Source organism: Mastigoproctus giganteus, chromosome 3, assembly GCF_048544385.1.
Source record: "Mastigoproctus giganteus isolate SK-2022 chromosome 3, ASM4854438v1, whole genome shotgun sequence".
Lineage (NCBI taxonomy): Eukaryota > Metazoa > Arthropoda > Arachnida > Uropygi > Thelyphonidae > Mastigoproctus > Mastigoproctus giganteus.
The window spans coordinates 35,970,965-35,997,144 of record NC_143577.1 but is presented as its reverse complement, the minus strand read 5'-3'; the positions used below and the strand labels follow the sequence as shown (position 1 = coordinate 35,997,144).

At 35.6% G+C, this 26,180-nt stretch overlaps 1 protein-coding gene across 2 annotated transcripts in view; it reads right to left on the bottom strand.

Annotated features, from left to right (window-relative positions):
- Window positions 1–987: 987 nt before the first annotated feature.
- LOC150087873 (CCN family member 2-like) overlaps window positions 988–26,180 on the bottom strand; it is a 98,293-nt gene continuing 73,100 nt past the window's right edge. Inside the window, exons 2-5 of one of the 2 annotated variants that reach the window (XM_090370483.1) lie at window positions 11,068–11,281; window positions 7,563–7,790; window positions 3,747–3,943; window positions 988–1,604 (exon numbers count right to left, since the gene is read on the bottom strand). In XM_090370483.1, coding sequence (XP_090226609.1) covers window positions 1,350–1,604; window positions 3,747–3,943; window positions 7,563–7,790; window positions 11,068–11,281 — 894 coding nt within the window. In that variant the 3' untranslated portion in view covers window positions 988–1,349. The remainder of the gene's footprint in view (window positions 1,605–3,746; window positions 3,944–7,562; window positions 7,791–11,067; window positions 11,282–26,180) is intronic. The other variant, XM_090370484.1, reaches the window with a different exon arrangement.

The following is a 26,180-nucleotide window of genomic DNA, read 5'->3' as shown; positions in this document are numbered from 1 at the left end:
ACTATACACCAACAGCTCAGTTATTAAAGTGGGAAACCAACATTAACGAATTTCATACATTTTTGTGCATCTTTGTATTGATGTTCTCTGGAATATAAGAAGTCAGTGTAGCACCAATCTGATTACACGAAAATATGAAAGGGATACGAAATCCAATAGGTATTTACAGAATTAAATTGTACACACATCTTTTGTTAGTTTTATTGCACTATTAAATCTATAAATTATCAGAAGTAATAGAGCATTATGGATTTAAAAGTTTTCTTTAAGATACAAATCTTTTAGTACATCAATGGATACAATGAGGCAGGTGACTTCTGTTTTACCTTTCAGCCTCATTCTGATGATACTTTCCAATTAAATTAACTGATCATACCTTACAGAGAACAGGGTAAAGAAGTCCACGAACAATTAATGGGGAAATGACAGAGATAGTTATTTTATTTATTTATTTTTTTTTACTACAGAATTTTTAAAGGAAAAACTTGCAGCACAAGACTTGTAGTATGAAAAAAAACTAAATAAAATAAATGAATAAGCACTTTACAGTTTCGTTTCAAATTAAGCGAAATGTTTAATTCCAAATAAATCTCCTCCTGTGACATTATATAATAATAGTAGTGTCATTATGTTGAGAAAGGTGGTTAGAGCCGTTAAACTTAACTATAAAAATAGTACACTTTTATTTGAGCAACTATTTTCTAATCATTGTAAATTAATTGCGAGAATTCTATGATGTTTTAACTTTTTGAACTGCAAATCAAACTACAATTTAGAACGAAAATTACTTGTTACATCGATACATTTAAACCTCTTACAATTCAGACATAACTTTGTCCTGCGAACAATATTTACAAGACATTCGTTTTATTTTGCAACCCTAAACACAGAAAACAAGATTTGTCACTCGAGAATTGACAATAAATGAACACTATTCCACAACGAATTTCCTTACATAGAAATCGAAGAATTTGCAAAGTCCTGACAATAATCAATAGTTCTGTTCATTTTCGTTCATGAAATAAATCAATAAATATTGCAAGCCCTTGACAAAGAACTGAACAACAGCCGAAAAGCTAATTTGTGCTCTCATTGGTGCGAAACAACACTGTTTCATCACTTGGAGGTAACGAAGTTTCACATTATATAGACAGATCAAAATAACGGCTTTTTGTTGTTGTTGTTGTTGTTGTCTTTTGCTTTTCGTGATATGTTAACTGTAGTCTTTGCTAGCAGCATGGTCCCGTAGCACTAAGGCATAGATCATTGATAAAAAGACCAAGTCTTTCATATAACAATCTCAGTTAATTTTAGAATATCGAAGTCTTCGTTTAAGTCTTGGGAATGTGCTAACACGGGGTGGTGCAATTACACTTTAGGATCCACAGTACGTCTTTCTGTATTAAACTAAACATTTCTTCTTCCTCTTCTAGGCAATGGAATTGTATCTTTTTAGTTGTAGTAATGTGTGGATTGCAGCACTGATGCCTAGGACAGAATCCGCAAAATTTTGGCTGAAAGAGATCAACACTGGTACAGTTTTCTCCATCTGTGAGCCTCACTGGAAGGGCACTCCTTATTGTAGCCCTGCATAGATGATGTTTCTATGAAAGCACAAACAATAAAACGTGTTATTCTACATAAAAAATACAAAGTAAATACGAGTAACTTTAAATGATTATTATTTATTAATAAATTGATGAGTGTTATAAGTTTACACCTTTGTTTAGGGCTGCAAGCAAGTTCCTCATTCATCTCGATTAAATAAATTGCGTTGTTCGTATTCAAAGCAGGTTTATAATTAAAAATGGGGTTTATAAACAAACTCTATAAAATCTGGCCGTTACAATCGGAAGCGCTTTATAAAACGGCATATATTATAAACAAAACAAAAAAATAGAATTCGGAAAATGCAGTACTCTTAGAAATCTTAAAAGTTCTAAGAATCCACAAGTTGATCTGCCCCCCCACACAAAGTTGTTGTTTAAGTTGTAAAGTTTTAGGAGCATCAGCGACTAAGCCCATATTGTTCCGTGTACACTGTCTGTAAATGCATGTTTGTCGATTTTGTTTGCTGGATGAAAACCCAGAGTATCCGGGAGTAAAAACCGTGCTACTCACGCCTAAGACCAACTAACACAGCCACGTTGTGAAAAAAGGCACATAAAAATTCATTCTTCACGTCATCGACGGAATTCGAACTCATGTCTTTTCCACCGGGTGTGGGAAGAACGGCAGTTCTATCAACTGTGCTATTCACGAGGGTCCCACACAAAGTAATCACCACAGAGTTCAATGCACTTCTCCCATCGGTGAGGCACGCGATCAGTCACAGCGCTGCCGTGTTCAATGCATACGTGAAAGGATCATACAATAAGGATTAAGGGTCGATCCCTGTAAGTAAAATTTATGGTGCTTTTGAACAAATCTCAGATTACAGAGGAAAGTCTGAAAAAAAAAGAAAAGAAAAACAATTCTTTCAAGAAGCTCAATGTCTTTTACAGACTGTAAGTCTGTAAAAGACATTGAGCTTCTTGAAATGGTCCAAAAACGATCAACTCGCATGGTGAGATCGAAAAAAGGGCGAACGTACGAGAAAAGCTCAGATTATATGGGCTACGGGGTTTGGCAACCAGGAATCTGGTTGCCAACCTGACTGAGATTTATAAGGCTCTGAGATGGGTTAGTAAAATGAATGAAGGCGAAATTTTCACTGTTATAATGAATTCCAGAACTAGAGGCCATAAATTCAAATTACAGGAGAAGAGGTTTAGATTAAATCGAGGAAGTTTTCTTTTAGCCAGCGAGTCGTTGATTGTGGGAATAAGTTGCCCTCGCAGGTTGTTGAGGAAGACCTATGTGAGGAGAGACGTACGTAATTTGTATTTTCTTATGTACTTTTTTTTAGGTCGATGCAACAAAAGCCTGTGGCTTCCTTTACTATATTAGCAATATAGTAAAGAACTTGTACGTCGGCTACTCGTGCCAATATGAGAAAATTCTGAGAAATTGCTTTGTATGTTTTTGAAACAAACGTCAGATAAAAATGTGGTGTAATAAAAGGTGGTTTTATTATTTTATTACAATAGATTTGTATTTTACATTTGTCTATAAGGATGCCAAATATTCTTAGGACACGTTTCCTTAAGGATGAACGTCCATCTTTTTATGGACGCCCAGTTATGAGATAAAGTCTAATTACAACCCATTTTGTGCTTAACACTACCGATGAAAGAAAAACGCCACAAGAAAGCCGATAGCTGACATCCTCGGTAGTTGCGAATATCGAAGGAAAAATGACGTGGAAAAATAATAAAAATGAAAATACAGCAAATATTTAATGAATGATGGGCAGCAGAGATCGATTTTAACTGAAGATGTCAATTCTACTGGACACTGCTTCTGAAAATCCGTTAATTTCCACTTTAATATTGACAGCGTAGTGCGACCTCTGGTAACCATTTTCTGCATTATTAAAGATTTCTTTTTGGCTTTCTGCTAGCGAGGATATGAATACGTTTCATTTTTATGGATTAATGAATTTCATGACATTTATCTGAGAATTTATATGCAATATTATTCATAATATCAATTTATTTGATCCACAATTTATTAGATCAATAATATGGCTATTTACTCAAAACGTGAGAATCTTTTTCGTGATATTTTAAATGATATATAAACAGCATAAATCGCATTTTAGTAAACAGGGAAATGGTTATGTTAAAACATGCGGGAGAACATACTCTTACATGGTGTCCTCCTGTCGTTATTGGTGGATGATCCGAAGCTACTTCACACGGCCTTAGTTGGCATATTCTGCTGTCATTTCTCAGTTCGCATTCTGGATTGTCGTTGCTGATTCGGTAGGAGAATCCGGTGCCGCAGGTAACAGAACAGGGACTCCACTCATCCTTTTGTTTCTGGCAGTGTAACTTCCTGTCTGGGAAGAAATGGCATCGCAATTTCTGAACTAAACATATTGGAGATTATAATATATGTCAACATACATCATATATACTACTGGTTTCTGAATAATAAAAGCAATTCAGCTTAATTCTTACAAACGGTGAATCAATTAAAATACAGTAAAATATATTAAAACTGGCAAAAGACAATTGAACATTTTATAATCTGGAATTATATATCCACCTTGTTTATCAATATATTTTCCATGGAATTTTGCTCTTTAAACAATCACTCTTATACCTCGTGGGTGGTATAAAAGTGGTTATTTAGAGAGAAAAATTTCATGGAAAATCAACATATAATGTCACTTCATAATTATAATACATTTTTTGTTATCAGTCTTTTGGATTCACATATGCACTGCATTTTTCTTTGAGAAAGCCAGTTTTTTTATAGCTCCTCATTGCTGAAAAAGTGTTTTCCACAAGGGCAACTCTTCAATGGCCAAGCAGAAAAAAAGATGAGACCGCACCAAGTCCAGATTAGATGCAGGATGAAAAAAGCTTTGCACCCCAGGTCTGCAATTTTTATTTGAGTCATATGGGAAGTGTGTAGCCTCGAATTATTATGGTGTAGTGATTTGGCGTCCTGTTAAAGCTCTCCTTATTTTGTTTTATAGCCGTATTAAGCTTTTCAAGTGTTCAACAATATCTTTCCCTATATAGTCTGACCTTTCTCTAAAAGATCAACCAAAATTGGCCTTTTTTGTCACAAAAGGATGTGTTCATACCATAGACTGGCGTTCAGAATAAGCTTCATAATCGAAGATCCGACCTGTTATCATGCGATGAAACCTGGATCTTCCATTATGACAATGCCTTTGAAAGTTATTGCACTCCTCGGACAGGTCTTGACAGATCTCCTGCCTGAAGAATTTCATTTTTTTTTTGTTAACAGTTTGGGTACGCACTTGTAGCATACTTTCCTATAATTTAATGAGTCTAAAATGGTCTATCAACCAATTTAGACTCATTAAACGCCAGCGTAATGAAGTATGTGGCTTGCATTATTGCATATGTTCTGTCCTTTGAATAAGTTCATCCAAATTCGCAATGTTTGTGTTTTCTTTAATGCACACAGATTTTCTTTCTTCTGTTCCTTGTCTGGTCACAAATGTCAGTGACTCCTTCTTTAAAATGTTCAAGATTGAAACGCTAACATTGCTTATATCAATAGTCTCTTGTTGGTATACTTTCTTCAATTTTTCATGAATCCGAACAGCTGAGTTTTCTCGTAACTCGAGAAGGAACACTATCATTCACTGCTAATACGTAAAACTTTACGATGCTAATTCAATTACAAAAAAATGTTGTCACCCAAGATGCATTACTTATGGATGGCGATCCATTATGGATTTCAACGTGTCCAAAATCATTATGGATTGCTGCAAGAAATCCTATATGGATTACAAGATGCCAGTCATTGAACCTTGTAAATTCACAACACAAGTTAACTTTATTTTTCTGTACACACTATATTAAACTAATGTTATTTCGTTCTACTTTATTCTAGTCCATACTGCACACCATATGTGTATATCATAAGTATCATAGGTGTGGTGTGGTCCACACCTATAATGCTTATTCACACCAGACAATTAATACCGCCCCTCTGTATTTCCAGGCAAAACTAGGTGATTGATGACTCTCATCAACCGAAAATACCAGCTCATTGGAGGCTCGAAGTGGCGAAACCCATGTCTAGTCTCCACAGAAAAGCTCGGGCAATCCCCTATCTCTTCATCATGCAGTATGGCTGATGTCTTTTAAGGTTATGATGGACATCGTGCCAAGATCCACTCTTCCTTACATTTGGAGGATACAGATCTAAAACGGTGTTCACTGGCCGGCCGCAAGATAGTCCATCGAATGGAACCAATTGGTAGCTCTCTAGGAGGCTTCCGGAACAGCTAGTGTATTAACTCGCTGCCTCTACTCTGCCAAACAGTAACTCAAGGGAGTCCGTCTTTTAATGTGTCTCAAAGGAGCTGGGTATATTCTTGCTGTGTGTAAGCCATATCCATAAATTTCATTACTTCTTACAACATGATCCCCCCTCTAATTATTTTACCACTGAATACATCATGGATAGCCGAATTAATAGAACAAACTTGAATTCCAAAAGATATAATCCTCCCAAACACTTCCTCGCTCATTTAACAAATGTACGTAGTCTTATTTCCAGTCTCAGTGATGTCCATTTCCACCTGCAGACTGTGAAGCCCCATTTACTTTTTCTAACAGAATCCCAATTATCGGTTGCCTCATCTCAGTTGTCCTAATTATTCGTTGAACGATTCCTTTCTCTTCAAAGCCCTCGTGAGCAGCACAGTTCGTAGAATCGTCTTCCGGACACCGGATGAAAAAGACCTGAGTTTTATGGGCATTTTTCCGTAGTTGAGTTAGTCGGTCTCAGGCGAGGGTAGCATGGTCAATGTTCACAACTCCATCTAGCTACCATTTACTAGTAGACGGACCCAGCTGGTCGAGATGCTGAGGCCATTGTAATAACTAATGACCTCGCACAAAATATTTATTTTCCTACCAGAATACCAGACAATCCTAACCACAAACCCAACAACACAAATGATCTTTTCACACAAACGACCATTCTAAGTACACGGTAGAGGAAAATGATCCTCTAGGCGCTCAGATCAAAACTTAGTGATGGTCTTCTCCAAGGAAGCCTTTCTTTCGTGGCCACTCAGCGTCGTGTTGTTTGGCATCACAAGAATGCGACAACATGAGATGATCTGCGAGATTTCTTTTCTTCATTACCTTTAGTGGTTTCCTGTTTGAAATCTTGAGATGTAATTTTTTGCTCAGACCGTGTCAGTGAAATGATCCTTGTGGGGATGAAATCCTTTAATCCCCACTCTACCATAAAATCTTCTCGTCCTGTGTTTAAACCTTGCTATTCCAATAAGCGTCCTAAAGCGTTCAAGAAAAGAACGTTATATATCGCAATTGACTTGCATCCGAATTTCCAGGTTCATTTTCATTTTAAAGCTCACAACAATTGTAAAGTAGCTATTAATCAGTCCAAACTAGATTTTGACTGATTAATAACCAGGCTAAAACTAGATAACTTATTTCTTGTCTGATCGATAGTCGAGAATTCTGATCACATTGGGTTTTTTTTTTCTGTTGCACTGGGCGTTATATTTCTTCTAGACAACTGTTCCTCTGTACAAGTCTCACTCCACCTTCCAGCAGTTATCCAAAAGAGCGCAGTTAGTTTAATTAACGACCCGTCGCTCTTGCAGAGTCTCTCCATTCTCTGTCTATGAGACAGTGGAGAGACTCTGTCAGCATCATTTTGCTGTATAACTTCAAAACTCACAGAAACAATTTTTCTTCTTCGTCATAACTACAGATAACTTCTAACGTCATAACTTCTGTATAACTACAGAAGTTCAAGTCTAATGTCAGCAAAGTATCTTCTTTCATCTTCTCAATCTTCAACCTACGCACAGTACCAAGTACTAGAGGTTCTAATACCTCCCGTCTTTGGGGTTTTTATAAAAAAAATGTACATATACTGTATATCGCAGAAAGAGAAGATAACAGATTTTTTAGATGGCCTACTCTCACCTTCCCAATGAGTAGATTCGCATAACCACTCTCGACAACACGAACCATGAATGCGAACTAGTTGAGGATTTCGGCATCGAGAAGATGGACGGACTCTTTCGTGCGGGCACAATGACACACATCCATAGGTACCGTTCTGACAGGTACACTGGGTACGGCAGTCCAACTTGAATGTCTCCCCATCTTTGTAAAATACCCCACTGATGTGGCATCCCTGACCTTTCTTCACTGAAAGACAAATAAAAATTTGTCAAAGTCAGCTCGAATTATATGCATTATTATGAAATAAAATTTATTCAAGCAAGAGCATTAAATCAATAAACGATTGATGATTAATTGCGTTAATCAATTAATGATTTAATAATAACCTGATGAACGAAATTAATTAAACAAACTCTTTTAATCTGTACAATCTGTACAAAATACAGCTTCTGCTCAAGAGTTTCAAGACTAACTGCAAAAAAAAAAACACGAATAAACATTTAACTTAAATTTATTTTCAAAATAGTTTCTTCCGGAATCGATACTCTGTTCCCTGTATTTCTGGTTATAGAAGCAGTTCAGAAAGTTCTCACATACCATTTGAATGGCTGCAACACGTAGAGATTTGAGCCACTTATTGCTTATTTATGGGATCAGATACAGAACATGTAATAAAACTGTGGATTGAATAACTATAGATAGAATGCAGTTATCTTAATCAACACTTTTGTTTAACTATCTCATGCCTAGATCCTGTCAAAATACAAATGTTTGGTAATGTTCTAAATTTATTTAGAAGTGATATAAAAAAGTGCATGAAGAAAACAACGAATGTGTCTGATTCCAAAAAGGTTAAATTGTTGGTGCACGTTTAGTGCAAATCGCTAGGAGGTAGTCATGCTGCCCATTACTCTCTGTCTAGTCTCCGCTGGGGTCGTCGGAGCTTCTTGGACGGAGGCAAAAAAAAACGTAGAGTTGGGGGAGTACAAAATGTACGCAAGAGGGAATGGTATAGCTAGAAATATGGAGGATGTAGTCAAAAGCATCCTTCAGGTAATCATTGGAGCAACAAGCTTCATCAGGTGAAAGGAGGATCCCAAAGGGGGGAAGATAGATAAGACACACAGTAAGAGAACTGCGTGCAGGTCGCTATTGGCGATTCAGGTGGCCTGAGGGACACTTAATCCTACCCGGCTGACAGTTCTACCCAGAAATTCATTAAGTTGAAATTTATGGCAGAGCTGCTGTTGCCGAGCCACTCGTTACTGATTGTAATGTTAGAAAGATGATCCAGTGGTTTAAGGGGTACTGGAATGATTGGAAACATATCATATTTTCAGACGAATCATCATTTACATTGTTTTCGTCATCAGTGACAGTTTATATTTGGCAAATGCCAAAGGAAGCGCATCATTACTGACATCATTCCTGAAGCACAGAATTCCTGACTGTCTTGTGCCACCGTCAAACATGGAAGAGGATCAACAATGGTTTGGGCCGTAATATCTTGGTGTTCTTTAGGTCCTCTCATCACCCTGAATGGGCAAATTACCCCAATGATTACTTTGATATACCGAGTGACCAGGTTCATCCCATGGTGCAAACATCATTGTTTACCACGAACGATGCCAAGTTTCAAGATTATAATGCCCCAATACATACAGCCAGAAATGTTCAGTCATGGTTTGAGGAGCATGAAACTGAGGCTAAGCATCTCCCATGGCTTGCACAATCACCAGATGTAACGTTATTGAGCCACTATGGGCATATTTAGAGCGGACAGTGAAAAGCAGATTTCCTCCACCTTCAGTAGTCAAGGGGCTTGAAACGTTCCTCTATGAAGAATGATCTCATGTGTCCTCTTAAAACATTTCAAGTGTTATTTGAATCTATTCTTTGTAATATACAATCTGTTTTAAAAGCAAAAGGTAGCCGAAATATTAGTGCATATCTGTAACTCTTATCGCAGATGTTTCCATTATTTTGTCCACCTCTGTATGTGTACAAAATACAGTGCCCACCCTCTCTTGTGAGAAAATTAGTTTATGAATAAATTTACCAAAAGTTTCATGAGCTCGAAAAATGAGATCAGGCATGCATTAATGAATTAAAATTAAATTAATTCAGTCGTGGATCTTATTGAAGCAGAGGTTGCATTATCGAATACTACGGTCTCAAGAAAGTACTGGTAATGGGGAGCGCTAGGTGAGCAAAAAAAAAAAAAAGAAAAATAACCAAAAGCAACTAAGGGTCAAAGTTTTATAATGTGGTATTTTTTTCTAGCTATAATAGTTATAGTTATGGATTTATATATTTATATTTATATACTTATATGCCAAAGAAGACAAATTGGAGTTAGATGAGGCTGTTCTGTACTTGGAGCATGGATCCTGGTAATGTTCAAAAATTTTATTATTGAGGACAAACCTAATATCGTTTAATTTTGCTATACTGTAAGGTGATTATCAACTAATAATGTTTTAAATAGCTTTGTCAAACTGTTCAAAACGATTTCTTTTCTTACAGAAAAAAGTATTATCTAAAATTATCTAAAACTGAAAGAAGGATAATGAACAGGTTCTGGATCTGAGGTTTTTTTTTTTACTAACCGTATGCAGAGTTTAGGATTAAAACAAGGACAGTCTCAGATCAGACTGTCAGATTCCAGAACAAGTTAAACAGTTAAACTATTAAAAATGAAGTCGTGAAGTTAAGAAATATAAAGATAAACTGCAACCTTTGGTTTCCAAGTCAATTTTGTTTAATGACTCGCAAAAATTTAAATCCTGTTTAGTGTTTTATTATTATTACACCCTTTCTCATGTGTGTTCGGTATTTTTATGAAAATCATCTGACAATAAAAACAAAAATAGAGTCGAGCAAACAACAAAAGCCCAAAATTAAAAATATATACACACAAATGATGAAAGAAATGAAACGGAAGGTGTAAATGTTTAATTCTAATTATAAAAATCATTCACACCTTTTTTTTAAATTTTATAATCTCAATTACTATTGTTTTAAACCATTAACTCGAAAATGCAAATTTGTAGGTAGATATTTAATGGAGTTGTTCGAACAGAGAGAAGTTTTATTTTCCATTTAACCATAGATTATAGCTTCTAAAAAATAGCCATAAAGGGCGGGTTCAGATACATCACGAAACTGAAATAAAAGATATTTGATGCCTTTGGGCCCTCACCACCGAATACGCCTAAACTGTAGTGATCTGCGATGACAAATGACTTTGTGAGAAATAAATAAAAAAAAAATACCAATTCTATTTTCTACAATAGCCGAAGTGGTTAAATAGGAAAAAGGTCATTTATCTCCATAGCTGTCAACGACAGCTGTAGATCTGTGGTATGATTGGTGAGAAAACACGAAATACATAGCTACCAATTCCAAGAACAGAAGGCAAGTAAGCCATTTGAAGCGAATTCCTCGAGTTGATTATCATTTAACAGCATTCTACACTTTTTAGAGAGTTTAACGAAAACGCCAGACATAACTAATAGCTCACCTCTACATATACCTGAAGGGAATGATGTATCAATATAAGAACACTCCAGCTGCCGCCGCTCATCGCATAACTGTTCGGCATTGCATGCGTCTCCTTGCTGTCGGGCGCAAATGGGACAACATCCACAGCCGTCTTGGATAACCGACACACCATCTTGGCACGAAGGTGGATCGGTCGAACACTGGCAAGGGGCAGTACACTTTCCTGGTAGAGTCTGCAACAGAGAAAAAAAAATTCAATATAAAAGACTGTGTTGGCGTCTTGAATATCGTTTTATGATTAGATGCCTTTTAACGATCGGGGCTTCGACCCTCTCTCTTCATCCCCGCCCCACAGTGTAGTTTACTTTTGAAACGAATCAATGAGAGAGAGAAAAAGAATTGAAGAAAGGATTCTTTTTTATCGTTTGTATGTCTGGCACGCTACTAGCTCTCTTTGATCTATTATGGGTACGAAAACTGTCTGTCAAATACACATAATATTTATGTCTTTCCCAAAACCTTTCCTATCGATAAGAGAATGATTGAAGTGCTAAGTTTTATCTTAAGGTTTTCATTGAATGTGTTTGTGGAAAACTATAAGAATTGTTCGATTATGTACCGCTAAAATATTTCTGCAAAGTACTCAAATAATGAAGCCAATAAACCGAATTGTATTTAAAGAACAATATGCTGGTGGCAATGTTACTTCGATTTCAGATAACCTGCCCTGTACTTTGTGTTTTCTCCCTGTAAGAAGGTTTATTGTTATTAATTCTATTATGTTATTTATAATATCGATTAAATAAAGATAAGAAATTATAAATGAAATTTTATTACAAGCATCTCTAAAAGTTCTAACACAGCTTTATAATATTTATATAAGTTTATAATTAAAAGGCGCTTTCAAATGAAAAAAGACTGCTTTCCATGAAAAGTGATAACTAACGACTCTGTGGCAGGTAAAAAATGTGTAAATACTTAAAATTACCGTATTTTTCGAATCATAAGAGGCGAATTTTTAACCCGTTCGCACACCTGAAATTGTTCGCTTCATTCTATCTGTTGGTGCAAAATCGTGCTTTGGTGTTTCCACCCATCTGGACCACTTCTCATGCATGATTAAAGGGTTTGTTAATTGAGATGTGCAATGGCAGTTGACATGTATCGCTAACTAATTCAGTACCTGTCCTTGTTGTTGCCTCTGTTACGTGCGATCTGACGTGGTCACGTCTCTAAAAGGGCTAATCAGAAGACTATCTGGATGTTTTGATCACCATGGCGAGAAATGAAAACATTTTCCAGGAAAAAATTGATTGTGTCTTATTTTCAGTGAAATACGGTATATTTTTAGTGCACATGGTTTATCAGAATTTAGTGTATGTGGTGAAAATCTGCTACCAAGAAAAGCACCACGCTTCGACCAAAATGCATAAAGTACAATAAGTCCTCGTGGATAGTCTTGGCTGCGTTACTAGACTCTTAACCGATCAACTTCCTTATGTATCGACTCGCATATGACGTGTATTGCATGAAAGACACCTTCAAGCAAAAAAATATATATTTATTCATTTATGTGCGTAAAAAACAGATGTCTTTATCTTTAAGATAGCATTTATCATTAATAAGTTACAATACTATTTCTAAAGAGAAAAATAATTGGCGGCCCGACCTCCTTGTAGGTCATGCTATTTGTCCCACATTCTCGAATAGCCATCAGTGTTTCTCCTTAGTATAAACTTCATGTAATGTAACTTTTCTGGCAGGATCTATCTGTTCCTATTGTAGAGCGTCATACTGTTTTATTTTCTGATTATATATTTTTTAACTATGATTTTTCTTTTTCTGGATTTTATTATTATTCTTATTTTATTTTTCTTATTTTCCACCTTTTGTTTTTTTATTCTGGTACCGAAATCACAGATCATTGGCCTCTACCTTCCTGTGTAACTGCGGGATGTTTAGATAGGTTCTTATGGACTGGTCACTACGTGCTAAGTTGTCGTCCGCCTCCTTTTGGCGTGGACGGGTACTAGGAAGCAACCTTCCTTGTAATTGTTTCTTCCTGGTAGAAAAGTGGCCAGAAACAACTAAACAGAACAAAGCACACAATACGTAAGCTAAAAAAAAAGTAACTACTATTTCTGCAAGAACGCAGCTACTACAATCTCATTTGTTTTATATATGAAAACACCTTTGGCGGCACTTATTAAATTTCGGGCTGTAGTAAAACCGATTGGTAACGAAAATGCGAGACGGAAATGTTACGTCACTTCCAGTTAGTCTCTGACGTTGAACTGGCTTATCTGCTTTCGCTCCGCCACGCCTCTCCTACGTCAGTCACTAACGTTGATTCGGTAGAGTAAGTAGCGGGCGTGAGCTATAAAACGTTACATCGCTCATAACTTCGGTTCTAGCTGTTCGATTTTAAAAATTTAAATCTAGACTAGGTTGTTTTCACATAAAATTGGATTGAATCTCAGTCAAACTGAGATTCAATCCAGAATTGCAATGGCAAAACAATCTTTCAAGAATAGACTGTCCTGGATTACACAGAAGATGTCACAAGAAATTAGGAAGAAGATAATAAAGACATATATCTGGTCAGTGGCACTATATGCAGCAGAGACATGGATTCTAACAAAGAGAGACAAAAAGAGACTTGAGGTCTTCGAGATGTGGTGCTGGCGCATGATGAAAAAAATTAAATGGACTGAAAAATAGACTAAAATGGGTGGGCCACGTGATTCGACATGGTGAATTGCTTCTGGATACAATGGAGGGGACTGTGGAGGGAAAATGCCATAGGGGTAGACCAAAAAAGACTTTTATCGAGAGGTTGCTGGATGAAGCAGGACGTCAAAACTTTGAGGAACTAAAACAAACGGCACAGGAGTGACAAATATGGCGACAGCTCATCAGAGGAACTAACCAGTCACAATATTGAGTTACTGATGATGATGACGAGAACAAATAAAGATTTATGAAAATACAACCAGAAATATTCTCAACCCTGTAGTGGTGGTGTCCCTAATTGTAACAAAAATGGTAGCGCTGTACCTGATTGGTATAAAACTTTCTTTTCAATTTCTGAAAAAGGTTTATGAATTTTTTTTAAATACTGCTTGGCATTTACCAATATTTCATCTTTTCTTAATAGATTGAAAATTATTATTTTGTAATTTTTTTTTGTTTTTAATAGCAAGATTATAAATACGAAACTGTTACTTTTTTTTTTTTCATTTTACAGTTTTATAAACCGTTAATTGCGCGAAACTTTAAACGTGCACATGCGCATATATTTCTGCTTATTGTTTGTAAAACAGATGGTAATAATTTTTAAAAATTTAAAAAATAGTTTTAAAAACTATTAGTTAGATCCATATAACAATATTTTAAAATTTATTTCAAAATTGCGAACTGTAATCGCGTGAAATTTGAATGGTGAAAACTTATTCCCAGTGAATAACGCCTTCTGTGTTTTCGTTTTTATTATTCAAAATAATAACGAAATTATATTAACGAAGCGTTCAAAAACACCTCTTGTAAGACTATTGATGTCTACAAAACACTAGGAACAATTCTTTACCATAGATAGTCTATCCTACTATTTTTTTTTATTCTCACAGCACTAAAAGCTTTGCCTGCACAACGAGTTGCACCGGTATTCAACTTATTCTAAATGGCCTCGCTAAAAGGTTAATCTCCTATTTATTAATTTATAGAATGCAATTATAAATTACATATATTCTGCTTTACTTTGTAAAGGAGTCTTTCATTTATTGTTATTATTATTATAATGGGGCATGCTTTTTTTAAGATGGACCTCAGAGGTGTAACGCCACCGCTTCGGGATTAATATTATTTGCATACATGGGGAAAATTAGGAATGGCTAGAAACGTTACAATTTTGGATACATCTATCATTTTCTCTTTTAACACTTACGTTTTAAAGCATCCGTTAGCGTAGTCACTCTATTTCATTAATGTCACGTGTTTATAATTAATTATTTTGATTACTTTGACGTCTATTTTTGATGTGATTTACTTTGTGTGTTAATGACACTTTCCATCAATCAACGAACGCTGATGAAGCGATAGCAAATAGTAATTACGACCGACATCGGCAGCATTGTGTTGTTAACAAAATAGTAGAACAATAGTTCATAAATTGATTTCTCTTAAAAGATTAGATTAAAAGTTAACAAGGTAGGAGAAAATTTTTTAAAATAACTTATTAATCATTAATTGAAATATCTAAGCATTTAAGAAATAAATATAAGTAAATTTTCCTAAGAAGATTAAGGTTTCTTATGATAGATCCTCAACATTAATTTTCCATTAGATATTTGGGAAAACAAAGGACATAAATCAACAGTCATGAGCAGCAATACAGAAAGACAAATGAACCTGAAGAATAGCAATGGTGTACTTATAAACAGCAGAAGGCATAATTCAAATAGCAGCAGATTACTATAAAGAATTATATAAGGAGATGATGGAAGATGGATCACAAATTAGCAACTCATACGACATACCCGATATCCTTCCTGATGAGGTTGGACATGCGTTGGAGAAAATGAAGAATCAAAAAGCCCCGGGTGAAGATGAAGTTACTGTACAGTTCTTAAAATTAGGAGGAAGGAGTGGAATAATGCAATCATAATTTTGCTGCATAAGAAAGGAGATAAATCAGAAATTGGAAATTATAGACCAAATTAGCTTGTTGTCTCACATCTACACGTTGTTCACAAGGGTCATTACTAACAGATTAGAAAGAATACTTGTTGAGAATCAACCGAAAGAGCAAGCTGGCTTTAGGACAGGATTCTCAACCTTCACGTAATATCATAGCTAATGGAGAAAGCAAATGAATATAAAACACCATTATGCCTGGCATTTGTGGATTATGAAAAGGCATTTGACTCCATACAGCATAAGGCAATGTTTCGGGCACTAAAAAGACAAGGCATAAATACCCCATACATTACGATTTTGAAGAAATTATATGAGAACGCTACCTCCTTTATTAGACTAGACAAAGACAGTAGCAAATTTAAAATCGAGAAAGGAGTTCGACAAGGAGACACACAATATCTCCGAAGTTTTTTACTTCTCTCCTTGAAGAAGCTTTCAGAAGATTAGACTGGTGTCAGAAAGAAGTCAATGTGAATGGAGAGTACCTAAACCATTTACGATTTGCAGATGACATTGTGGTCATAAGCCACGATCCCAAAGAATTATAGGAAAATCTTAATCAGCTATGCAGACTTAGTAAGGATTTGGGACTAAACATGAAAATGGCTAAAACAAAAGTAATGATGAACAAGTATGCCACAGAAAGGGAAATAATGATTGAAGGATCAATAATTGAAAAGGTGGAGTCATATACTTATCTGGGACAAGTCATTAGCTGTAATAATAATAATAATAAGATTCTTTATTAACATAAATTTTATACAATAGTGATTCCTTACACAGAAAGCCAGAGGAATCTTACAATTCGTTGTTTATACAAGTGATTTTGTTTTATAATAGAAAAAAATTTAAATAAAATAATAATAATAACTAAATAATAATTAAAATATAAAAGCAAAGATGGTAATCAAAATGTAAAAATTATAAATGATGGAAGTCAAGAGAAGAATAAATTTCTGTTGTATAGAATTCACAAAATATAGTCATATACTGAGGAGCAATATCCCAATTTGTCTGAAACGTAAAATAATGAACCAATTGTATACTCCCCACCATGACTTATGGAAGTGAAACTTGGGCACTCACCAAAAGAATGGAAGAGAAGCTGAGAACTACACAGCGAAGAATGGAACGAATTAGGAATCAAACTGTTGGATAAGAAGAGAAACGCATGGATTAGGTAGCAAACACAAATAAAGGGCATTCTTATTAAAACTAAAGAACCGAAATGGTCTTGGGCAGGACACATGGCTCGAAGACATGATGACAGGTGGACTAAGAAAATAACAGAATGGTACCCAAGAGGAGCTAAAAGAAAACCTGGAAGACAACAACGGAGATGGACAGATGAAATTCACGAGTTCGTGGGTAGTAAATGGATGGTCACTGCAAAAAACAGAAGGAACTGGAAAGGACTTCATCCTGCAATGGATTGAAAATGGCTGATGATAACTTTTCTCAGATATTATTAACTGTGCAATGACTGTAGTATCAGTGACAAAGTAACGTGTACAATTGAAAGGTAACTGAAATGGAAGGATTTGTCACTCCTTTTTGGAATTGGCTGAATATGAGAAAATTTCCAAGCAGAAGGAAAAAACATGGAATAAGATATACTCCTCAGCGCTAGCATATCTCACTCCGCTGGTGTTTTTCTCGAAACCTACGCTTCTGAGCGCTATCCTAGGTGCATAGGTTTTAGAATTAATGAAGAAACGTCGCCAGGATCTGGAGCCTCCTTAATCACCTTCTACCATAGTGTATTGGCAGAAGGTTCTTCTACCATAGACTATATTAGAAGGTGATTTCGGAATTCCATCGATACAAGAATTATTCAACTCCATGCTCACGTTGCATCTCTCAGACGACATGCAAGCGTTTGTGCTTCTAATAAGGGACGAGTTACCTTCAAAATTCTAAGAAATAGCACAAAAACACTCTTTACTATTATTATGGGTTTGTCTTGTTTATTTTAGTTCGATGTTTTGTAAGTAGTTTCAAATCATAATTATACAGCTAATCAGAATACTATTCGAACTAAAATTGTCATAGAAGAGTCTGAAAGTTTTGTTTTTTTTTTTATATCCTTGATAAAACCACATTTTCGCATTTATTGGCTATTTTTGGAAACTATTATCCATTACTGCACTGCAGGAACGATTCGAAGAACTGAGATAGCCCAGTTTAACGGACCATTCCGAGTCTCACATAAAAAAAAGAAAGAAAGAATAATAAATTCTGCTGTCGCTTTTCATAAATCTATCCGCCACAGCGCTATCATTACTTTCAAGGACAGCACGAAAATTCCTACGATGTTTAATTAGAGTAATAAAGATAAATGTTCGACTTCAATATTTATCTATATAGGTAAAGGTCAATGTGACACTGCCAAGGTGACTTTTTTAACCAGAAGTTTCCTAAATCCATTACGTAGATACAAATTGAAGGAAAATGAATTTTAATGTAGCAATCAAGTATAGCCTAGCTAGTTTTGCATTGAAAAACGTTCTCCATGTAGGGGGAGGGAAATGGAAACCCCCCCTTACAATCGAAACAAAGTGGTTAAAAAACACGCCCATATAAAACCAACCAGCTTCCTCCCATTTGCAATCATATCGTGCACCTCTGGACGAAATTCCCAAAACAGTTTATATAAATGAGTGCAAAATAACGCGCGTGTGTGTCAGGAATTTTTAAGTATGTTAGCAACTAAAAAGTGCATTAATTTACCAATGTTGAATTATCCTGATTTATGCAGATATGTGCATTAGTTGACCTACCTGTGCATGAGCATAAACTAGGTCCAGAATGATTCTAGTTAAGTACTGTTCGTTCGCATGTCTTCCGTGTTATTTTGCTGCACGCAAATATTTAAGTAATTACAAGTCCAAGGAAACTATTATAAATAAAGTGCGAAATTAGCACTTTTGCCTCACACATCGCGAAAACATAAAAATGATTTAGTTTCAAGTAATCAAACTGCCAAGGTCAAAAAGTTAATTAGTAATAAAATGGTGTAGTTTATTAGATGTGAATATAAATAATTATACGAAACAAATAGAAATAAATGCTTAATTTTAAAAATACTATTATGTTTACAAACTTATTGTTAAAACTATTAATAAATTATTATATAATATAATAATTTATTATGTAACTTATTATGTAATAAGTTCTAATTGGCTTATCAAAATAGAACTTTGTTCTGATGATTTCATTTGCAAAGCATGCGCACTATCTCAATAAATTTAGTGCGCAATAACCGCGTTGAAATAGCACTCCATTTCCTAATTAGTAATAAAATGGTGTAGTTTATTAGATGCAAAAATAAATAAGTATATTAAAAAATTGAAATAATTGCTTAATTTTAAAAATACTATTACATTTACAAACTTATTGTTAAAACTATTTAATAAATTATTATAAAATATAATAATTTATTATGTAACTTATTGTGTAATAAGTTCTAACTGGCTTATCATGATGTCATGATTTAACTGTGAAATAGAACTTTGTCCTGATGATTTCGTTAGCAAAGCATGCGCACTATTTCCATGGTGCGCAATAACCGCGTTGAAATAGCACTCCATTTCTTAATTATACCGTTGAAAACTACATCATAGAATTTAAATTCTCTTTTATTTTTCAATAATCTTTTTTCCAATCTTAATAAATTAAAGTTTGCTTCGTATGTAAGTGTTATAATCCTATCTGCTGTAATTTATGATTTGAATATCTATATCTAAAACAACTAATGCACAGTTCTGTAAGGCAATTGGTGGAATAAGTGCTGATCACTATAAAGTTGTTTTTGTCATTATGAAAGCAAAAGTGTATAGATTCTCTAAATCTTATTAAAATGATCCAGTACGCTAAGGAAGGATTTATTAAGTTATATCCAAATAGAAATTTAAAATTAAATTCAAGGAGAAAGCTTACTAGTTATTTGATCAAGAAAACTCTGATGCGTACACGTTATGAAAAAAATCAATTAGTTCTGGAGAAGGGTTCTCATATTATGAGTTAAAATCACCAAAGACGGTTTAATGAAGTTGAAAAGCAGCTAACGAGGGAAAAGGATATTCTAAATCAAACAAATTGTACACAAAGCATCGCATTTATAAAATGGAAAGTCAGCGATATTCTTACAGGAATCACTTACATCATGACCAACTGGAATGGAGTAGTAGAAATAATCAATGAGAGAGATAATCTGTGCTGAGAACACCTAGTTTAGTTATAAGCTGTATTTGATGGTCAACAGTTACCAGAACCTTGGAATTCTCTGAAATAGTTACGTTTCCGCATTACCATTGGCTCATCTTCTCTTTGCTTAGATGAGTTATCTCAATCAGAACTAACATCTTTCGTTAGAATATAATTTAATATTAAACTAAAGAATTCGTAATAATTAACTGAAATATATATTGAATAAAATATTTTTCGAATTAGATTTAGAGGTTTAAAGTGTGTAAAATTATCTATTATATGCAGCTCAACTGCGATTAGTAGACTCTCTCTCTCTTTCGTTAGGCACGCTTCTAAAATTTCCTCTCATATCATGCACCTTCAGAATATATGACGTTACTGGATACATCTACAGAGCCGGATGGAATCAATCGAGGCAATACATTATCAGCAGGATAATTAGGGCATCGTTAATTTAATGGTTAAGGATCATTGGAGAAGGGGCATAATTCACTTTATATGTAGCACTTCATATATAATTATACAAATATAAACAGCTTCAAGACTTGGCGTACATCAACGGCAATAGTGCACTTACAGGTAACTTGTTCTGTAGAGAATGGCTGCATATTTTTAGTCCTAAAACTTGAATGCGTTTCTCTTCTTTGTCGCAGCTCTTTATAGCGGTGGAGTTTATTGTAAATTGAAGGGTAAATAGCGAAGAAGGTCTGGGAGAGAAGAATGAGACATACTGACTTTTTTTTGTTGTTTTTTTTGGGGGGGGTTTATGGTGAGCCCATTGAGTAGCATTCAGAGAGAGATATTGTCCAGAGTTGATTGTAGGCAATGATCATCAAGCTAACTGTATCTCATTAATAATGGAATAGAGTTTGACATCGTCTTCAAAAAGGGAAAGTGCTAATAAGGTTTCTGAGATCATTAATGAAAAAATTAAATGATATGGCTCCAAGGGGATGCTAAGGGGACTGCTTGGGGACAAGGAGCGTGTAGACGAATTTGAGTGCACTTGGTTGATTACATTATATATATGTTTGGAAAGGTAGCTTCTGGGCCAGGATAAAATACTATCTTGAATTCCACAAGTTCTGGTTTCCAGACTAGCAGGTCGTGAAGCACTTTATCAAAGGCTCTTGAGAAGCCAATGCAAATGGAATCAAATTCCTATCGATTATCCGAGGTCTCTGACACAAGTTGCCAGAAGGGTGTAGGTTGGTGGAAACAGATTTATTGAGAGATAAACCATGCTGTCTTTGGTCTAGGAGTGTACCGTAATGTGATTGCCTATAATTCTTTATGGAATCAGTAGCACATTTCTTAAAGATGGACTTAATATTTACTTGTTTAAGGTGGGTTGGTACTTCCCAATTTTGAGGCACAGATTAAAGAGGGAACAATATCAGGTCGCAACGTGTTAAGTTTCTTCCACCAGATTATTTTTAAGCCGTCTGGGTAAGTACAGCAGTCCTCGTCCAGACTTTTGAGAGCGGCATCATAATCACAATAATTTTCTGAATATTCAGAAGAATACCATCCTTCAAGAGGTGGTTTTAAGTTTCCTGAAAGAAGAGGATTGAAAGACATTTGACTGAATTGCAGAGAAGTGGTCAAAAAATGTTTATGCGATGAAAAGTTTGTGCGAATTGAAAAGAGATTTACATTTTTTTCTTTTTTTTTTGTTTCCTAAAATTTCAGAAGGGCATGATATCTTTCCGCACCCTTATCAGAACTATCCCTATCTGTATGATCGATGGGCGGCACGTTTCAATCCTTTAACTTCTTTCTATATGCATATATGAGTATATGATATGATTTCCTGTAAGCCAGCGCTTCTTAAATAGTATGGCACAAAGACATTTTGAGTGTTAGAGTCACCATACTACTAATCATGTAAATCACCAGTAGAAAGGAACGTGATTATTTTAGTAATGTTTGAGTAAAGTTTTAAAAAAACTGAGTAAACTTAAAGTTGCCGACCTTATTCAGCAATGTTTCTGAAAAGTTATACACCGATAAGATAATTTTATTATTTGCTTCCCATAAAAGTGTCTTATTTGAATTTCAAATCCGATAAACTTGGAACATGATTGAGAAGATGCTTAAAACAATTACCATCCTTGTCTGAGCGTTTATAAATTGCTTCATTAAGTCTAATTGATATGAAGTGGAGATAATAATACTTTCCACTTGAAGTTTTTTGCTCAACACTCTTTGAATCCGATACAAGGCTCTCTCTGTGTCCACTGCTTCCTTTCCCAATGCTGACTTCGTTCTCTGCTGTTCCATTAACACATGAAACATGGCATTTTAATGAACCTAGTAGAACGTAACCTTCAAGTCTCCAGAGAGTATTCAATTAGTCCTTCGTGCTTAAATTTATTGAGAATAAAAAAAGAAAGCCTCTCCAGCTAGTTTTGAAGAATCGATGAATAGTCTCTACTTGTTTAAATACTAGAGCAATCATTAATCATGAAAAAGTCTGCAATAGACAAGTGAATCTTCTAGAAAAGCACGGAATGAACTCCTTCTCACAGTATCTTTGCCAAACAGTATGTTTCTGAAGAAAGGGAGAGAGAGATTAGGTGTTTTTGCTTGGTGTCATGATCTGTAAGGACCCGTCCTTACATTAATTAATAAAAATTGTTAAATATTATGAGAATTTAACTGTAATACGAATAGTGGTTTTCTGATAAAAACAACATGGGTTAAGAAGCTCTGGAATTCAAAAATACCTTCCAGTCACTCCCTGTTTAGTTGTAGTTTGTTTGTATGGAAATTCTTTGACGAGTCAGTAAAAGTAAATAACCGTGACAAATCCCCATTAAGACAGAGGCAGATGCACCATAGTAAGGGCCAAGAGCACTTAAGTTGGCTCTCTTAGAAATTTCACGGTGGAACGCTAGTAGAGGTGGGCGACGTCACCAGGTGTGCGCGCGTGAGGTCACGGGAAGAGCTGTGACGTTTCTCAGTTAACCTGAACTTCCGCCTCTCGTTCTAGATGGTTCTCGTATATTCTAGGCCACGGAAGTTGGGAAGAAGACCCGCCCACGGAAGATGAGAGGAGACAAATGAGAGCACAGGTAAAGGGATGCGCAGATCTCCTATTGGCCAGGAAGAAAGTGGAGGGAATTTTGAGAGGGAGATTAGGAAGAAGTTTTCGTGGCATTCAGGGAGAAGTTTTCGGGGCATTCGGAAGAAGTTTTCGGAGGAGTCGGAAGAAGTTCTCGAAGCGGTCTGGAGAATGATTTGAATGAGTTGGAGAACGATACAAAGCAGAGCAGTAGTCTAATTTGGGTGATAGCTGCAGCCCTGAGGTAGATGGAAGCAATGATAGAAATTCTGCGTATCCCGACAGCCCGTAGGAATGTTCACCTGTAAGCATGGAAGCCGTAGCAAGGAAGAATCACATCCTGAAAATTATGTAGGCAAAGCCAGTCGAATGAGTGGTCGAACCATTGACCTACTAGACAACTCCTCTATCCACGGAAGAAGAAATGCTGACCGGTAAAGAATATACGACCCTGATTGATTCCAGCCGTGCAGTATCCGGTAGGGAGACACCATAAATCACCGAGATCCCCAAATGAGCGCCCCCGCATTCCAGTACCTGAATGACCGATATGAAAGGAAGCCGAGCAGAGAGGAAAGTTCCAGGCCAAACATGTAAGTGCTATAGAGTTTACCGAAATAGGTGTACCTAATTTATTAAGGAGAGGACTTTAGGAGAAATAAGTATATATAGTTAAGGAGGGAGATTTAAGCAATGAATATATGTATAAAAGTGTAATGTATTTAAGACGGACGTAGCCTATAATTTGAAGTGAAGCTCCTCATAATAATGCTTGCTGGAAGGAGAGGTTATAATAGATAATTGAGAATTGTTTAGGGTTGGGAAAGTTTTTTTTATATTATATATGAAGTTAAAGGTTGGCATTTTGAATTATTTATGAGTTGATTTGTGGAGAGTATTTCTGATTTGAGTAGGGGCTAATTAAAAGTGATATATATATAAAGGTATAGAGGATTAACGGTCCTGAAGGGTAATGTTAAATTGAATTGATTAATATTTCCTGTTAACCTGATTGCAGTAAAGGTGTCTAATTGAATAAATGAAATTTTCTTACAAATTGAGACACGAACTCTGAAGGTTTTTGTGAGCCAGTTCATTGGCTGGTAGTTGTTGGTGTATTATATAGACTGTCCAGAAGAAGAGTTGGAAGAATCTATGTGAAGTGAATACCACGACCTATCCAAGTCCCTGTAAAGAACACGAAGAGACACCATTGCATAATGAATAATAATGTGTATTAGAATAGGATATCTGATGATAAAACATTGGAGTTTGAACAAGATATTTACACATATAAAGGTTAATGAAATAACAAGTCACTATTATTAGTTTCTGTATGATATGTTAATAAACATTGTTTTATTTTACATTCATGTGTTGGAGTCTGTCATTCCGAAACTCAGCCAATCCTGTGGAGAAATACTTAAAATAATTAAGGTCCCCTTCGAGTCAGGTAATCTTCTGAGAACAAACAAGTCAGATGCTAAAGTGGGAGGATTGGACTACGGGGATATACATTAATACAAAAGGAAAAGATACAAAAAAATAACCCCATAAGTAATAAAAGTTACCCCGCCCCCCACAATTGGCGAGCGAAAGCCAGGATAATTCTGCACAACGGAAGGCTGAGTTCAGAACGACAGGAAAATAGATATACATGTATATATATGTAATCCAGTTGCTGAAACTGATAGAAAAAATTCAGCTGGCGAGCCAGAAAGCGTAAGTTAGAATTATATATGTATTACTGAGTTGATTATTGTTGAATGAATTTTAGATGGAACAGGTAAATAACGGTGGATTTTAGAGACAAGTATTGATTTAGCGTTGAACTGGAAATTATTATTTATGTACAATTGAATTAATTAGTGAGACCGGACAGGGAAACCTCAAGGATAGATAGGTAAAAATTAATAAGTTTTATAATTATTGGGTGTTGAAATTTTACTAATTGATTATTGATCAAGCAGGTAAATGTTAATGGTAAATTGAATTAGATTATCTAATATAGTTAAAGAATTCTAGAAAGATTAATCGGCAGACATATTAATTAGTTAAGGTTGATAGCTAGAGATTAATAGATATAAAATAAAAATGCCAAGAAAGGGTAGGAAACGCGGCGAGGACTGCGAAAATTTTTGGGGCCACAGTGACGAACATGAAGGCCAAGAAAAACCGGAGGTGAGAATGGTAAGCGGGGTAGCAAAGGGGTCAGGACAAATCAAATACAGCAAGTATTTGAAACCATTTAAGGGGGAATCAAGTGAAAGAGTGGAAAAATTTATTAATAAATTAAAACTAATTAAGGATAAGGAAGAGTTAAGCGATATGGATGTCATAACTATAGGGGAATTTAAACTAGAAGGACAGGCATTAGAAAAATACAGGCAGGCTACAGTGGCAGAAGAAATAGTAACGCTCCACAGATTCACTGAGACATTAAGAAAAATATTTGGGAAAAAGAATGACTTGTTAACAAGCGTAGGAAAGTTGGGAGGATACACGCAAACCACTCGCGAAACAGTAAGCGAATTCCACCAGCGCCTCCTAAATTTAAAACTAAACACAGAAACATCGGAATCGGAGAAACAGGCATTCGAAAAAATACTAACTGGGCAGTTCATCACAGGGCTCAGGCACAATTTTAAAAAAGAAGTACTAAGAAAAAATCCAGAAACATTAACAGACGCGTACACCCACTCATTAGAGGAAGAAAGGCTTGAGAACTTTAGCAAAAATACGGGGGCAAAGGAGATAAACGCGATAACCGACAGAAAGCAGCCTGAAACAGAAAAGGAATCGAGGGAGTGGGGAAGCGAAATCGAAGGGTTAGCTAAACATTTAAATAGCATCGAAAGAAAGATGGAGTGGATGATGGAAAGGCTCTCCTTAAGCAATGATGCTAGAGAAATTCAGCAACAAACGGAAGTGAAACAAAGATTGGGTATAGTTTCACGAACAAACGAGGGGGGAGACAAGGACGGCGGTCGTAAATGGTGTTATAAGTGCCAGAACTCAGACCATTGGACCCGCTACTGCAAAGTGAAACAGGGTGCTAAAGAAAGCTGGGAAAGGGAAGAGTATTGGGAACGAGACAGGTACCCACACGTAAAAAAACCCAGAAACATGGACAAGCACAGGGAGGAAAGGCATTGCGCAAA